At 33.7% G+C, this 15,154-nt stretch overlaps 3 protein-coding genes across 5 annotated transcripts; 1 reads left to right on the forward strand and 2 right to left on the reverse strand.

The window, feature by feature from the left end:
- On the forward strand, positions 1-8,344 carry LOC101254211 (uncharacterized). 2 transcript variants are annotated; one of them, XM_010324175.4, is made up of 10 exons: positions 1-250; positions 1,097-1,174; positions 1,362-1,467; positions 2,546-2,684; positions 4,346-4,454; positions 4,557-4,693; positions 5,445-5,581; positions 6,287-6,393; positions 6,596-6,723; positions 7,879-8,344. In XM_010324175.4, the coding sequence occupies exons 2-10, from the start codon at positions 1,127-1,129 to the stop codon at positions 7,946-7,948; spliced, it is 981 nt and encodes a 326-aa protein (XP_010322477.1). In that variant the 5' UTR covers positions 1-250; positions 1,097-1,126; the 3' UTR covers positions 7,949-8,344. The 2 variants fall into 2 exon arrangements, 1 of the variants encoding a protein (XP_010322477.1); XR_011221517.1 differs by having other exon boundaries at positions 109-250; positions 6,596-7,416.
- Positions 8,345-8,703: 359 nt separating this feature from the next.
- On the reverse strand, positions 8,704-10,878 carry LOC101253693 (probable carbohydrate esterase At4g34215). 2 transcript variants are annotated; one of them, XM_004241367.5, is made up of 3 exons: positions 10,679-10,878; positions 9,239-9,908; positions 8,704-9,104 (listed from the first exon to the last, which is right to left on the reverse strand). In XM_004241367.5, the coding sequence occupies exons 2-3, from the start codon at positions 9,773-9,775 to the stop codon at positions 8,883-8,885; spliced, it is 759 nt and encodes a 252-aa protein (XP_004241415.1). In that variant the 5' UTR covers positions 9,776-9,908; positions 10,679-10,878; the 3' UTR covers positions 8,704-8,882. The 2 variants fall into 2 exon arrangements, with proteins under 2 accessions (XP_004241415.1, XP_004241414.1); XM_004241366.5 differs by having other exon boundaries at positions 9,239-9,821; positions 10,679-10,871.
- A 1,999-nt stretch (positions 10,879-12,877) lies between these two features.
- Positions 12,878-13,932, reverse strand: LOC101253386 (calmodulin-like protein 3). Its single transcript, XM_004241365.5, has one exon. It carries the CDS (start codon positions 13,919-13,921, stop codon positions 13,094-13,096), a length of 828 nt encoding a protein of 275 aa, XP_004241413.2. The 5' UTR covers positions 13,922-13,932; the 3' UTR covers positions 12,878-13,093.
- Positions 13,933-15,154: the final 1,222 nt, after the last annotated feature.

Consider the following 15,154-nt stretch of genomic DNA (forward strand, 5'->3'; position numbering starts at 1 on the left):
ACTATTCAATTTTATTTTATTTTGAAAAGCATAATCAGATTTTTTTATTCTCTAATTAAAATGAATGCATAATGGAAAAAACTGGCGTTTAATTTATAGCCACCAAAAATATTGTAAAATGACATTTTAGTCGTCGTAAAGTTCGTTCGGACCCTTCCGCGGCGCCGCTCGTCAATTGCAACCACTCCGATACTCCGCCGTGGTTGGTCGCCGCCGGCTGGGAAAATTCTTCCTCTCTTTTCAAGTCAAGGTCAGTAACAACTGTTGACCTGCTCTTTCTCTTTACTGGTCAATGTTTATATTTAGAGACGAGAGACTCATCAGTATTATTTTTTTAAACTTTACTGAGCAAATACTGTAAGATCCGAAGCTATATATGTAAATTGTATCGTTGAAGTCTAATTGTCCCTCGGAATTTGCAATTGCTGAAACGTAGGTTGGCTTTGAGTGAGAGCATCAGGATTTTATTTGACAGCTGATGTTTTGATTGAATAAATTTCTGTTCTTAATTGTCCATATAACGTAAGATCCAAATCTGTATATACATTGTGTTTCTTAAATGCTAGCCATGGTCAGGAATTATGTACAATTTGTTACTTGCTCAGTCTATTTTTACTTGTCCATGAAACAAAGTCAATAATTTGGAAAATAAGTATAGATAATAATAAGGGTAAAATTATTTGGGATGACCTAGTGATTTGAGCTTGGGACTTCCACGTTGGATATCTCAAGTTTGTAACCCCTTGCCAATAAAAATAAGAGGTTTGCCTTTTGGGTTGAGCTCATTACCCGGGGCTTGCCTAATGCGGATTACCTATCGTGTGTAGTTTGGGAGCTGTGGTGTGCACCCAAAGGTAGCGGCTACAGTTTCCCTTGTCATATAAGAAAGAAAAAAAAAGTAATAAGGGTAAAATGGTAAATTATCTTTTAATTTTCTTAACTGGACTAGTAAAATTGGACATCTTTTTTAAGTGTAGTGGACAATAAAAATGGATGGAGAGAATAATTTATAAGCATAACAGCTATTCGTAACCTGTAACTCTTTGTACAGTATACTGACTATACTCAATTTGGTCAATGTATACTATTGTCTCAGGCATCGCACTAACTTATCTGCCTCGTCAGAATGATGGATTACAGAAACAAGCTAGTCTTGGCTCCAATGGTCCGAGTGGTAAGTACCTTCAAGTGAATTTAAATTAGAGCAGTCCTGTTTTGGTACTTCATGTTCCCATTTCTAGATGTGTGTGGCTCTTTTTAAATTCACCAGGAAGCATAGTTAAAACTGCTCTTAATGTGTTTTTTACTTTACTAAATGATGCTTTAAATGCCCATGTGTATTCTTCATTGCTTTTGGCCAGGGTACATTGCCGTTTAGGCTGCTTGCTGCCCAATATGGAGCTGACATAACCTATGGAGAGGAGATTATTGATCATAAGATCATCAAATGTGAGCGGCGAGTTAATGGTAATTTCTTGTTCATCCTTTTGCATCCTTCGTCTGGATTATCCTTGAACATTTTTCATGTAACATGTAAACTAAATACATACTACCTCTATTGAAAGAATGAAACGAACAGTTCCTAAAAATGCCAAGGCACCAATTACGTGACCACTATTGTTCTTATTCAAGACCCTTTCTTTGATGAATATAACCTTGGTTTGAATGTGATGTATATGTCAATTTGAGTACTTCTATATTTCTAATGGATTATCAGATCTTATGCTTTTATGTTAATGAAAGAAGGATGTGAACTCTTAATTTCATCATGTTATGGCTCTCTAGTCTCTATCAAGAAAATGAGCCTTTTATTTGAAGAAATTTGATAACGAGAAGTTTTACATGGATCTGTGGCTTAAATGGAATATTTGAGAGATGATTGAGCATTTACTGATGATAGTTAATATCGGAACGTTAAAACCTTGAACTGAATATTTTAGTGTGAGTTGATTGCCCCTCGAATACCAAACAAGGATTTGTAAATTATTATATAGGTCGTGTACAGTGGTGGAGCCACCTTGTTCTCACGGGGTTCATCCGAACCCCCTTCACCGGAAAATTAGTACTATTTATATATGGTTAAAATTATTTTTTAGGTATACATAGTAAATGTCGAACCCCCTCGACTATTTCGTTTGTCTATTTCTTCAGATTTTGAACCCCCTTATTGAAAAAATCTTCATGTATATTGACATAGTATAGATGACATCTGATACCTGATTCAGTAGCTTTCCAAGCGGAGAAGATTTATTCAAAGTCATTACTCTGTAAAGGCTTTATGACTTGCTGTATATGTTGTTGACTTTGCAGTTAGCATTATGCTTTATGCCTTGCATTTTACTTCATATTTTTATTTTTAGGTATTATGAGCATAGATGAATAGGATTCACAGTCACTTATGAAAAAGAAACGAAAAGATAAATATCATAGTGAAGCCTGCCTTTAGATGCAGGTTACCTAGTACATTTGAGATGGCAAAAGAAAAAAGTTGCTAAACTCGATGCTTCTAAAATATTTCTCATGAGTTTTACCCCTTATTCCTTAGATGTCTTAGGGACTACTGACATAGTGGAGAAGGGAACTGATAATGTTGTTTTCAGAACGTGCCCCGAGGAGAGAAATCGAGTTGTATTTCAGATGGGCACTTCTGATGCCATGAGGGCTCTCAAAGCTGCTGAAATAGTGTATGTTCCATTCAGTTCTTTCTTTTTTCCTCCCTTATCATAACTAATTTTCGTACTTTAAATCCATCTGCTCTCCTCCCCCCCCCCCTCCCCCCCCCTCACGCACACACAATCTGTTTTTCACATGGTCATACACAGAGTCTTATAGACAGACAGATTGGATTGGATTCCTATGATGAAATCTCGCTCTTGTTTCCACTTGTTTTATTTTCAATATGCGTCTTCTAGCATTTTTGGTGGTATTTCTTTTTAAGTAATGTGATGCATTATGTAGTATATCTCTGTTGGTTATGTAAGAACTCGTATGGTTGAGTTTATGAACAGACAAGCAGTTTCTCTAGCGAAACCAGATACCCTCACCTCCATCCACACCCAAAAAAGGCAAAAAAGACAAACATTCATTTTGAGCAAATACAAATGCCATTAATTAATAACTCCTTTCTGCCGGTTTGGGGTTCCTAATAGGTTGTGTCATTCTCTTGCTGAGTATAGTGGCACCTGCATAAGTCTTCTTGTGCCATGAAACGTTTTCTTGATAACAACAGATATTATTGGGGGGTTTTACAAGGGGTGAGGTAGAGTATGTATGTCCTAATTTCCATACTGAACATCAAGGTTAGAAGTGGTCTTGTTGGATTTAAGAGGTAGATTTCATATATTCCAGTTCTCTATATTATACATCAATGTTAGAAATGTTCTTGTTGGAATTCTTTACTAATTTGCTTGAGGAACTGTCCTTTTTCTTTGATGAAGTAATGTGTTTTGTTAAGGAGCATCTAGAAGATGCAACTTACTAAAGAAATCTGCTAGCAATTACTAGTAAAGTGAAGTTGCAATTCCTTATACAAAGTGCTACCCTAAGCGTAGGGAGCTTACAATCTGAAAAAATGGTCGGGGCTAGTTACAGACTCATAGGTGTCAATTTAATCAGGCAAAACAGACTTAGCAGTCACTTTGCTTTGAGGGAAGAGTTTTGAGTTGAAATACCATCAAAGCATCTACTGTTTCTTTCAATCCACAGACACCAAAAAATTTATTCCAGGAATCATTACCCGGATCTTCTTGATGGCCTTGTCAACTCTCAAGTGGCAGTGTGGCACCAGCTTGAATAAGCTTCCTTCACATGCACAACATCACCCATTTCAGCCCAAGGAGGAAAAATAGAAATTATTGAGGAACTGTTTTTGAAGCTGGACTCTCTGCTTTTGCTTTTCATTTTGTCAAATGATGTCATCGTTTTCTGCATTGGAAGTCTAGATTTTTAAGTTTTTCATGTTGTTAGCAGTATTTAGAATCGACTTTTCTGACATTAATTGGATGATGGATATAGCTGATGTTCGTTTATAAATAACAGGCTTGTCAGAGTTAAATTTATTAATGTTGAACTGCAACAAGCTGCAGTGATATGAATTCGCTTCTCCAACAATTTTCTCTATATTGAATAGCTATCATAATATTCTGTGAATTGCATTCTTATCATGATTCTTAATATACTTTCTTAAGATAGTGAAGAAACTTCAAAGCACATGCTTGAGTTTCTTTGCTCTTTTTAGGTCTTTACTTCTGACTTGGTCATGAAAGCTTAAACCAGCAATTATGCTCGATATGGGTAGGAAGTTAGTGCATCTGATCGAATTATTTGATGGTCTGTCCCTTTTCAGGTGTAAGGATGTAGCAGCAGTTGACGTAAACATGGGATGCCCCAAGTCATTCTCTATTAGTGGAGGCATGGGTGCTGCACTGTTGAGCAAACCAGAGCTCATCCATGATGTATGCAATTACTGTTGCTCCTTCATCAGTATCCGAGTTTCCTTCTAATATAGCATAGGAGTGCATGTCCTGTTCATAATGCTTCCCTTCTTCTGAACTCAGATTTTGACAACATTGCGAAGGAACTTGGATGTACCAATAACATGCAAAATTAGGTTATTAAAAGATCCGCAAGATACAGTGGAATTGGCACGACGAATTGAGATGACTGGTGTCTCTGCTCTTGCTGTCCATGGAAGGTACATGATTTCTGTATATCTGCTTCTCATGTTTTTTATAAACTTAACCTTGTGCTCTGTCATCAATTAAGCCTTTGTATATCCAGTAATCCAGATTCCTACTTTGATGGTCAAGTTATTTCATATAGTTGTTGGAGTATTTTTGTGAAACGAGGTGGGGCTTGCTGTAGATTCAAACAGTCCACCTTAGAAGCGAGAGAAGAACCATTTAGTCTGCTTCTTGGTTATGTTGGAAAGTATTGTCTCTTCTGTATGTTATTGCTACTTTCCCCGATTACTCTCTCCTTTCACTTTTTGTGATTGTGAATTTTAACTAATATTGAAGTTTCATTGTGAAGATGCCAATTCATGAATTACTAACCACATCTAGGGTTAACAGGATTGTTTTAGGTTCTGATCTTCCTTCCATTTGCTGAGGGGTGGGTTCCATGAATTATGTTGTGCTATCTTTATGTGTAGCCAGTGCTAGAAGATTTAAAATACAGAAATTGAACATGCTATACTTGGAAACGATGTCAAAACTGATTTATTGAGGGTGCAATTGATAATTCTCTCGCAGCTACTCTTACTATGTCTCTGTTACACAGAATATGGTCACGGCTCATTTTTGTTTGTTTTTTGTTTGGGATAAGGAGTCTTCACTGGTTGCTTGTTTGAGCTTCCTCCTATTTTGGGCTTTTAACTTGAAGTGGAGTGATATTAGTATTTCCTCTGACTAGCAAATGTTGCATGATTGTTGATTGAACTACAGGAAAGTTCCAGATAGGCCAAGAGATCCTGCAAAGTGGAATGAGATTGCTGATGTTGCTGCCGCTCTCTCTATTCCAGTTATAGCAAATGGTGATGTTTTTGAATATGAGGATTTTCAACGTATTAGAAATGTAACAGGTGTGCTTGTACTTCTTATAATTGCTCTTTGTTCTCATATTATTCTCTGATGAATCAGTTTGCAATTTCTAGGTGAATTTTTTAAATTTAGATATTAAATAGATCTGAGTGTTTGGCCCGATATGACAATAAATATATCTTTGTCGTCCATATATGGGTATGGATGTTTGATTTTCATCAGGTGTCCATGGGTTTATGGAAATGGAATCAACAAATACTGTGTATGCAACAATTTTCCCTTCAATCAATGAGATAACTAATTCTATAAAGAAGTGTAGAAAAAAGCTTGAATTCTTGCTTCTGCATATTTCTTTCTTTTGCTGTGAAGTTCTGTGGATGCGTTTGACAGTCTTGTAGATGCTTGCAGTTCAGGCCCTTCCAGAAGAGCCGTCACACCAGTTTCGGATCCTCCAAAAATGTGTTATATTTGAAGGAGATCTGACTTGGGGTGAGGTGATATTTTTAAAGGATCTGGGCAACATAGCCTCCAATTCAGAAGTTATAATCTGAGAGATGCTGTTGCCTCAGAAATACAAAATTAATCTTTGTAGGCATGCTTCCTTGTGACACATCAAATAATGAACAATCTGTATGAGAAAAGCATTTTTCATATATAGTTGATGATGGTTTTTCTATCTGTTTTTATGAATATCTACAGGTTGTTTCTGCTTATGTTTTGCAACATGTAACAACTTTATCTTATAGGTGCTTCATCTGTGATGGTTGCAAGAGGAGCCATGTGGAATGCTTCTATATTCTCTTCTGAGGGAAAAACACCATGGGAAGATGTCAAAAGAGAGTATGTGAGAAAGGTATTCGGCCTGTGAACTAGATGTGAATCAATCTCTTATTACATGTTAAATTAACTCTAAATTAAGTAGCCACTTTGTCCATCCAGCATATAAATGAAATAGACTAAAATATATCCAGCATTTGTTTGAAATTGAAGTCATTGACTTCCTATATGCTTTTCACTGCAAATGTAAGTGACAGGTCTGGGTGCTTTGATTTCAGAGTATATTGTGGGATAATGATATCAAAAGTACAAAGCACACCCTGAAGGAAATGATTACACACTATTCTTCCCTTGGGAGCCCAGAGGGGCTGGCAGTAATTAAATCAGATACCTTTGCAGATGTAGCGTAAGTTTTTCTATCTGCTGCCGTTTACTTCCACCTGTGGTTACATGTGTTGGGATCAAATTTAGTTGCTGTTCAGTTAGTTTCCAAATTAAGTTGTTCATGTTCTGATAATGTATGACATCTGCTTCACCTCATCCCCTTGCTTCTTTTTTTACATAATTGCGTAGTCTGCTCATTCTAAAAGCTACTCAAAAGTTTGACTCAGTAAAAAGGAGGATTTATATTGTGAAAAGGTGCATGAGGTTCTTAATCTTCTCTTTCATCCTTGTACCATTATTCACTTTGAGATTTGTCCAGCATTGGCAGAGTCCATAAGTCCACAACCTTTACTATTATCATTGTTACAACTCTTCACAAATAAGCTGTCGATGGATATAACTAGCCAAGTAACTATGATTGGACTAATTACGTGTGAAATATGCTATATTTGAGAGGAGGTAACGAGAACAGGGAGAGAAGAACATTATTTCTCTCATTTGGCAAAAAAAGTTACTTATTGGAAGGAGTAACACCTTTTCCAACTCCTCTGTAAGTGGTCGAAGATGAGTTTGAGAGGGCATTTGGAAGATTTTATTCCCAAAGGTTTCTTCCTTGGACAGACAGCTACCTGTGAAGCAGTACTTATCCAAGATGATCTTCCCAATAAGAAGAGCATGAAGATTGTGGTTCTAATAGATAGTTCATGTGTGAATGGTATGAAAATTTTGCTAATCATCTTTCTTTGCTAAATGGGGTGGTGGAACATGTTCCTTTTCGTTTGGGATAGTGTATTACTGATGTCAGTGATGTGAGCATTTATTTGTATGGAGGGGTTATACTGTATGTACCACTGGTTAAGAATTTTGCACACTTCTCGCATGCATCATGTGGCTGCTTCAAAAGAGTGAAATGGGGAATATATGTGCGAAGTCTATATTTAAAAAATTGCGTACCCAGAGAATTTTGATAGTAATAAGTAGGGAGTTGGTTGTATTATCTGTCTTGCATGTTCATTTGCTTCCAAGGCGCCACTGACATAAAGTCACGTCAACAGCCTAAGATTTTATCACTTCTTATATATGAAGTCATCGTCAAACATATTTTCTCCTTCCTCTGGGTGTTTCTTCTGTAGGGCACCTACTAATTTAACTGACTGCATACTTACTGACTTTTCAGGAAACTTTATGGAGAAGAGGAATACTATGAATATGTCTCAGAAAGCCGGAGGAAGCAGCAGATGAAATAAGATAAGTAGTTCACCCTCACTAATCATACAAGTCAATACACCAAGGTGTCGATTAAATTGGACTACCGTTATAATTTATAAAGCAAGAGATAGAGGTGGACTTTGCACATGAGGTTGTTAATGAGTTCTGACTTCCTTCCCGTGACGCGACTATACCCAACTGCTATCCCTTGTTTGAGTTTGAAGTAACATTCCACAACCGCTGAACGAATCCATCAGTTTGAACAATATTCATTGTAGGCTGTACACTAAATTGAACTTAGTGGGTTTACCTAACCTGCATAAACCAACACGATAGCTATGTATCCGTTGGATCATAAGGGGGTACAATTGAAGTTTTTGCTTTATTCATGCTGCAGACATCATTTGCAAATTTAATATATTTATGTTTAGTGATATGACTGAAATCATGTACAACTAAACAAATTTGAAGTTAGTATAAAGTCTAAAGACGATCTGCATTTTGATAGAACAAATCGACAAGGCTGCACACATTCGCCTTTTTCAGACCTCATTTACGTGATTACATCAGATATGTTAGTTAAATAAACAATAGACAAAGCAGAAGTTCATAGAAATTCCTTCTAATGAAGTGTACATAAGTCTTATGATTAAGAATTCCAAGATGTCCAACTCAAAGTTGTTGCCCAATTTGCTATCTTTAAAGTTTTTTTAAATTAAATTTGCATATTTGAAAACTATATAAGTATTATATGTCACAATAATTGTACAATTGAAAATATTTGAAAGCTAAATGAAGAAATGCAGACAAGGAAATACTCATTTTAAAGTAAAGAAATGAAGAGATACAGAAAATGAGTAAACTTACTTCAAAGTAATAACATACTTATATGAGCACTCAGCCACTCACGTTATGTTCATGAGCCAGGATTAAATAATTTTTAGTTTACACACACATAATACATCAAATTTCTCAAGATGTAGCAACACAAGGTTCTTGTGGTGCAAAATGGGTAAGGTATGCATCAGCCAACATTTGGCCTAATTTAACTTGAGCCTCTGTAGTTAAATGAAGATTATCTTCCTTTAGCTGCAATCCCATGGCATCAACACATACAACATTTGGAAGATCAATTGCCTTTTGTGCTTCTCGAATCTTTTCAATATACTTCTCATCTCCTGATGCAATTGCAACCTATACGACAATGCAATATGGTTAAAGAACATGTGAAAATGTTCAACTACTTTGATCCACGAAATACCTAACCACAATTGCCAAAATCCTTGAAAAGTTTCACATCAGGCTTGAAGCAAACTGTGTTAGCTAACCTGAATAATTGGCAGAGATGGCAGATGCAAATCAGCACGAACATCATGTATTAACTTCTCCATATTAGCCTTATATGTATCGACGCAATGCTGAGATAATGTATCACTCTCTCCTTGATACCAAAGCAATGCCTTGATTTCTCCTCCATGACTCATGGCAGCTCTAGCTCTGTTGATCATATTCACATACAAGTGTTGCCCGTGTGCCCACTCCTTTATCGCAGTTCCTCCTACAGCACATGGCACTAACCCAATAGCTTCCACTCGGTCCTTGATTGCATTTGCAAATGACATTCCAGGTCCAACACCACATGTCTTCTTCGCATCAATGTCATGGTGGAGTGGCTCACGTGCCACCTCATAATGGAGGTGTGCACTAAGACGGAAAATTCTAGAAGCATCTGGATGGCACTCGTTTGGTACAACGCCATCCCAGTGATGCTTTTCTACTCCACCACGACCAGCCATGTTGCTTTGCCCAGATAGAATGAATACATTTTTGGGAGAATAAGCTACATTTTCCACGGTTGAGTCCATAGTTCAGAGGTCAAGATGCTGTGATTGAAAGCGGTTTTTTTCTAACCTAAGATAAAGAAGATGAAAAACTAAGAATCCTTCAAATTTGAACTATCTATCTGTATATATCCTTCTAAATTCAACACCTCTGCTGCTGTTATACAGAAAAATCATTCATCAAAAAACTATAACAGATGCGAATCACATTGAATATCCTTCTTATTTATCAGAAGGCTGAATGATAAATACACTTAGAGCTAAACAACACCAAAATTGATACACATACATAATCAAAACGAATAAACAATCCATATGCTTGTATAGCAGAAACTGCAATTTGACAATCATAAATAACTACGTCTCGCTATATGAATCATCACTGACCATGTTACTCCATCTAAACTCCGATGCTGATTAATCCAATCATACCTTCACTAATTCCAAAAATAAACCTCTTCCCCTTCCTAATTCCATCTTAGCATTTCATATCCAAAACTAGACAAACATTGTTTGTATTTTAACACAAAACCTATAGAATTTCACCTAGATCGAAAATTATACAAATCGCAACGTCAATAAAGAAAAAAAAAACACAGAAGTCAATTGTTATATTATTACTGAGAGATTAAATTCTACAAAGCATCAAATACATTTAACAAAGCCATTAAACAGCTCATAAACCATCAATTGTTAGATTATTACCTTAAATATTACGGGAATATAATCTTTTCCCCGTTAACATCAACTTACCCACTAAATTACACATAATTAATGAGATTCAAACAATGTACGATTAATTAACACAGCAAATTATAGCTGTTAATGCTAATGTAAGTTAAAATTAAAAAAAATTCAAACTGAGGCCCAATCAACGGAACACCACATAAAAAAAATTGAACTATATCGGCAAGGGAGAGGAATTACCAGGGAATTAACACTAAGCAAAAAACCCAAGTAAATTCTCCAAAGAAACTGAATCCGAATGAAGAATAGAATAATTGCGGAGAAGATGAACAAACGACGCCGTAAGGTCACTGATCTAGTAGGAGTTGTTTGGTTCCGAAACAAACAGCTATAGGGAGATCAACAAATAATGTTGAAGTTCTTTTTTTAAAATATATATAGTAGGGAAAAGGGCAACATAAATGCCTCGGTTTATAGTTTGGCTCAAAAATATCTTTCTATGGTTAATATTTTGATTTTAAAATGCTTTTAAAATATAATAAAGAAATAAAAATGCCAATCAGTTAGTTTGGTCCAAAAATACTTTATTGTTATTTAATGGGTCAAAATACTTATTTTCCAAATAAATATTATTTTTTAATACATTCTTTTTATAATAATGTTTATCCTACTTTAATTCAGAAAAAAATAAAAAATAAAAATATTTCTTATTTTATTATCATTATTTTTTATCGTTATATAAATATTAATCAATGATTGATATACTATAATCTTATATATGACATATATTATATGTCAAAAGGGTACATGAAGTTATTCAATTATAATTGATAAAATGAGATTAAGACGGAAAAATATATTTCCTACGTTTTTATCTGACAAAGTGATTTTTAAAAAAAATAAAACAAGTATAGTGTTATTTAATAAAATTTTAATTAGGAAGAATATGTTTTTGAAAAGAAAAAATATATATTTATTCAAAAAGAGCATTTTTTTTATCTATTTTGTAATTTTAGGGACATTTCTGGACCAAATTATTGATATTAAAAACATTTTTGAAACAAACGATAAACGACGGACATTTTTTTTCTTTCACATAATTTAAGGGCAACCTTACACTATAAAAATTATTCTTTTACAGTCTAAATTTTTAGGAATGAATTATGGAGTTCGAAAATTCAATAAATATTTGAAAATTATAATACTTACTATGAATTATGGAGTTAGAAAATTCAATAAATATTTGAAAATTATAGTACTTACTTTTTTTTTAAAAAAAAACTTGAAAAGATTTTAACTTCATAAATTGGTTAGAAGTTTTAAACTTATTTCTTTATTTTAAACTAAGAAGATTCATTTATAGTGTCGAGAATTATTATTTCTTTTTTTTTATATATATAATTATGATATATACGATTACCTCAATTAGTTTCATAAAATATCGATATGATATAATAAATTACTATAACACGAAAGTTCGAAACACATATTACTCAAAATCAGGAGCATACACTAAAATCCAAAAGAAGATTATAGCAACCATATGGGGGTAATGATTTACCACACATGGAGGAGATGTTACCTATCTAACGATACATTACCTATATAAAAAGAAAGGAGGAGATGTTAGAATATACCTTATCTATAAATTTTGTAAATTTTATTTGTTTTTAGCTAAGCCTCTTACAGAATTATCCATTTTTCTCAAGCTTTTCAATTATATCTTTAGAAAGTGATAACAAACGACTTTCATTAATATAAGGAAGCTAATGTGGTGTGCACTTTGATTCATTATTTCTACCTTTTTTTTAAAAAAAAAAATCGAGTTTGAATTTCAAAAAATTTAAAAATGTATTACCAATAAGTGCTTTCCTTCTAATGGTAAAAAGTGCCACGAATTGAATTTAAACCAATCATTTACACTGTGTCTGAATCATTGTTATTCATTATATTGTATTGTATTGTTATTATACCTATACTGCTTGTTTCGATTGTTACTTAAAATGTATTGCTACTTAATTTCTTTTCTCAATTATATCTTTGTATAATATTTCAAAATACTATTTTACCTTTTACTTTAATTATTTAAATCTAGTCAAACCTCTTACCCTAGAATAATTAAGGATATTCCAATAAATTTATAAATTACAATAACGATACGATCAAACCAAACCATCAAAATATTACTAAACAAAAACAAACAATACAATCTAGTCAAACATTGCGTACAATACAATACAATACATTATGAAACAATGGGTAACAATGATCCAAACAAAGTGTTAAAGTTCTGATGCACCAATCATTTAAAATATTACTGAATATCTTTAGCTAATTTGAAAAATTCTTCAAAAAAAGTTCTGGAGATCTTTATGATTCAATTTTTTTTTTCAAATCAACGTATAATGAAAGCTTAATACACCTTGACAGATCCTTAGCTATTATAAGGTAACATTAATAAAATTTCGGAGGTAGAAAGATAATCCATACACAATTAACAATTGAAAAAATAAAATAATAGCAGTAACAATTTATTTACATGTCACCGCCTATGACATTAAAAAAATAAAAATAAAAGTTATTCTTTCCTTGTCTATTTTAATAATAAAAATAGTGAGTAAAAAAACAGACGAAATAATTAAAATAAAAATAAAACTAACTCAATGCAGCAAAACCACCTCCTCTCATCATCTGCTTAAACTCATCATAATTAACCATTCCATCTCCATCAATGTCCACTTTGTTAATCATTTGTTTACAATCCTCTACGGTTCGTCCCTGTTTTAGCCCTAACGATGCGAGAACAGATTTCAATTCCTCAACACAAATGAATCCGTCGCCGTTTTGATCGAACACATTGAATGCCTCACGCATATCTTCTTCTTCATCGCGTTCATCCATGATGGTCTGGTAAAGCGAACCGAACTCATCTATGTCAACGCAACCGTCTCCATTCACATCGATTTTCTCGATCATCTGGATTAATTCCGGATCTGGTATGAATATCCCCATATTCTCTAACGAACTGTTTAATTCATTCTTCGTTATCCGTCCGTCGCCGTTCCGATCGAAGATTTGGAAGATACGTCGGAGTTCGTCTGAGTCCATTCTCTTCTGATGCGATTCAACCGCGTCGGAAACGGAAACCGGCGACTGCTGTGGCGGCGCCGGTGACCGCGAATGGATGCGTTTTTGGTGGAACCAAGATGGAGGAAGGAAGGAGATGAGTTTTTTTGGGAGTAAGGAGAGGAGGATTGGGTTGAAGAGATTGAAAATGCAACGAGTTTTGAAGAAAATGGCTGGGAATTGCATTTGGTTTTTGGATTGTAAACTATTAAGGGGTGGTTGTAGTTTGTTTTGTTGAGAAAAAATAGGAGACAAATTAGGAGTAGCTTTTGGGAGAATATATAAAGTGCAAGTTTGGAAAATACCAAACAATTTATTTAGAAGGAGTGGACGTAGATATAAGGTTAATATAGACATTGATTCTATCATTCTTAAAGTCCCATTTAATAAAAATTTACTATAAAACTAAGTGGACGTCGCGTATTAGAATATAAGGTTACTATAGACATTGATTTTATCATTCTCAAACTCCCACTTAATAAAAATTCACTATAAAATTAAGTTTTTCATTCGTTTCGCAAAGAATAATTTAGTTTGACTTGACACGAAGTTTAAGAAAATAAAAAAGAGTTTTGAATCTTATGGTCATAAATTAAAGTTACGTCAAATGTATGAAATTATCTTTTAATCTTGTGGCCTTAAACATGTCAAATAAAAAACTAGAATTAAAATGTTAAAAAAAAATTCTTCTTTTTTAAATAGCAAAAGAGAAGGTGACATAAATACAAAATTTGAATCAAAGCTATTAAAATGATGATTTCACTCATGCGTATGCGCATAAGACTATATAATCGGGCAATATATGGAAATTTTACTCTTATCAAATCTTTTATAATTGCTATAATACGTTATTTACCATGTATTGTTGGTCATCGATCCATGAGGTCTAATTTTATGATGACCTACAAAATAATTCGATTTTCATAACTCTAATTAATTCTCAAGTGACTTGATTGTATAAAGTTTATTTTGCATCATCATTGTACATTAGTTAATCCTCTCGCCATAACTTCCACCACTTGATTAGCTTACTGACTTGTACTATAAAGATGCGTAATCTTTGCACTACTAAGATTAGACAAAACATTAATTGTTATTTTTTGTATTAAGAGTAAGCTGAGTTTAATATTTCATTAGGAGAATTTTCTTTTTATAATATGAGAGGATATTAGAGCTGTCATAAATTAATTAGATCTGTCAATTGCGCGTTCGATTATAGTTGCGGATACGGAGTGGTTATTTATTTTATTACAAAAAAAATTATAATTATAATAAGAGGTGGGATTCTCAAAAAAACGCGTTGTAATTATTGATTGATTCCGTTTACCTAAAGTTTTTATTTTATTTTATTTAATGCTATCCAACTGGGAACTTATTAATAATGAAACGTAATATAGTACTTTGGTATTCCATATTAATTAAATCTGTGAGATGATACACATATTTAAAAAAAAAAAATATTTAAGGACACATTTTTACTTTGTTCGTTCTACAGATATAGATTAAACTGTTTTTTTGGCATCATTCTTATTCTGATGGCTCAGTACGATTAATATTGTAAATAGTGTAATTTAACTTTTAAAAGATATT

This window comes from Solanum lycopersicum, chromosome 6 (assembly GCF_036512215.1).
Source record: "Solanum lycopersicum chromosome 6, SLM_r2.1".
Classification (NCBI taxonomy): Eukaryota; Viridiplantae; Streptophyta; class Magnoliopsida; order Solanales; family Solanaceae; genus Solanum; species Solanum lycopersicum.

Bases quoted from the DNA above. Each gene is read 5' to 3' on its own strand.
- LOC101254211 (XM_010324175.4), top strand. From the start codon at position 1,127: ATGATGGATTACAGAAACAAGCTAGTCTTGGCTCCAATGGTCCGAGTG. The intron at 4,455-4,556 runs GTATGCAATTAC...TTCTGAACTCAG, and splicing joins AACCAGAGCTCATCCATGAT to ATTTTGACAACATTGCGAAG. The intron at 4,694-5,444 runs GTACATGATTTC...ATTGAACTACAG, and splicing joins GCTCTTGCTGTCCATGGAAG to GAAAGTTCCAGATAGGCCAA.
- LOC101253693 (XM_004241367.5), bottom strand. From the start codon at position 9,775: ATGGACTCAACCGTGGAAAATGTAGCTTATTCTCCCAAAAATGTATTC. The intron at 9,105-9,238 runs GTTAGCTAACAC...ATTGTCGTATAG, and splicing joins CATCTCTGCCAATTATTCAG to GTTGCAATTGCATCAGGAGA.
- LOC101253386 (XM_004241365.5), bottom strand. From the start codon at position 13,921: ATGTCTATATTAACCTTATATCTACGTCCACTCCTTCTAAATAAATTG.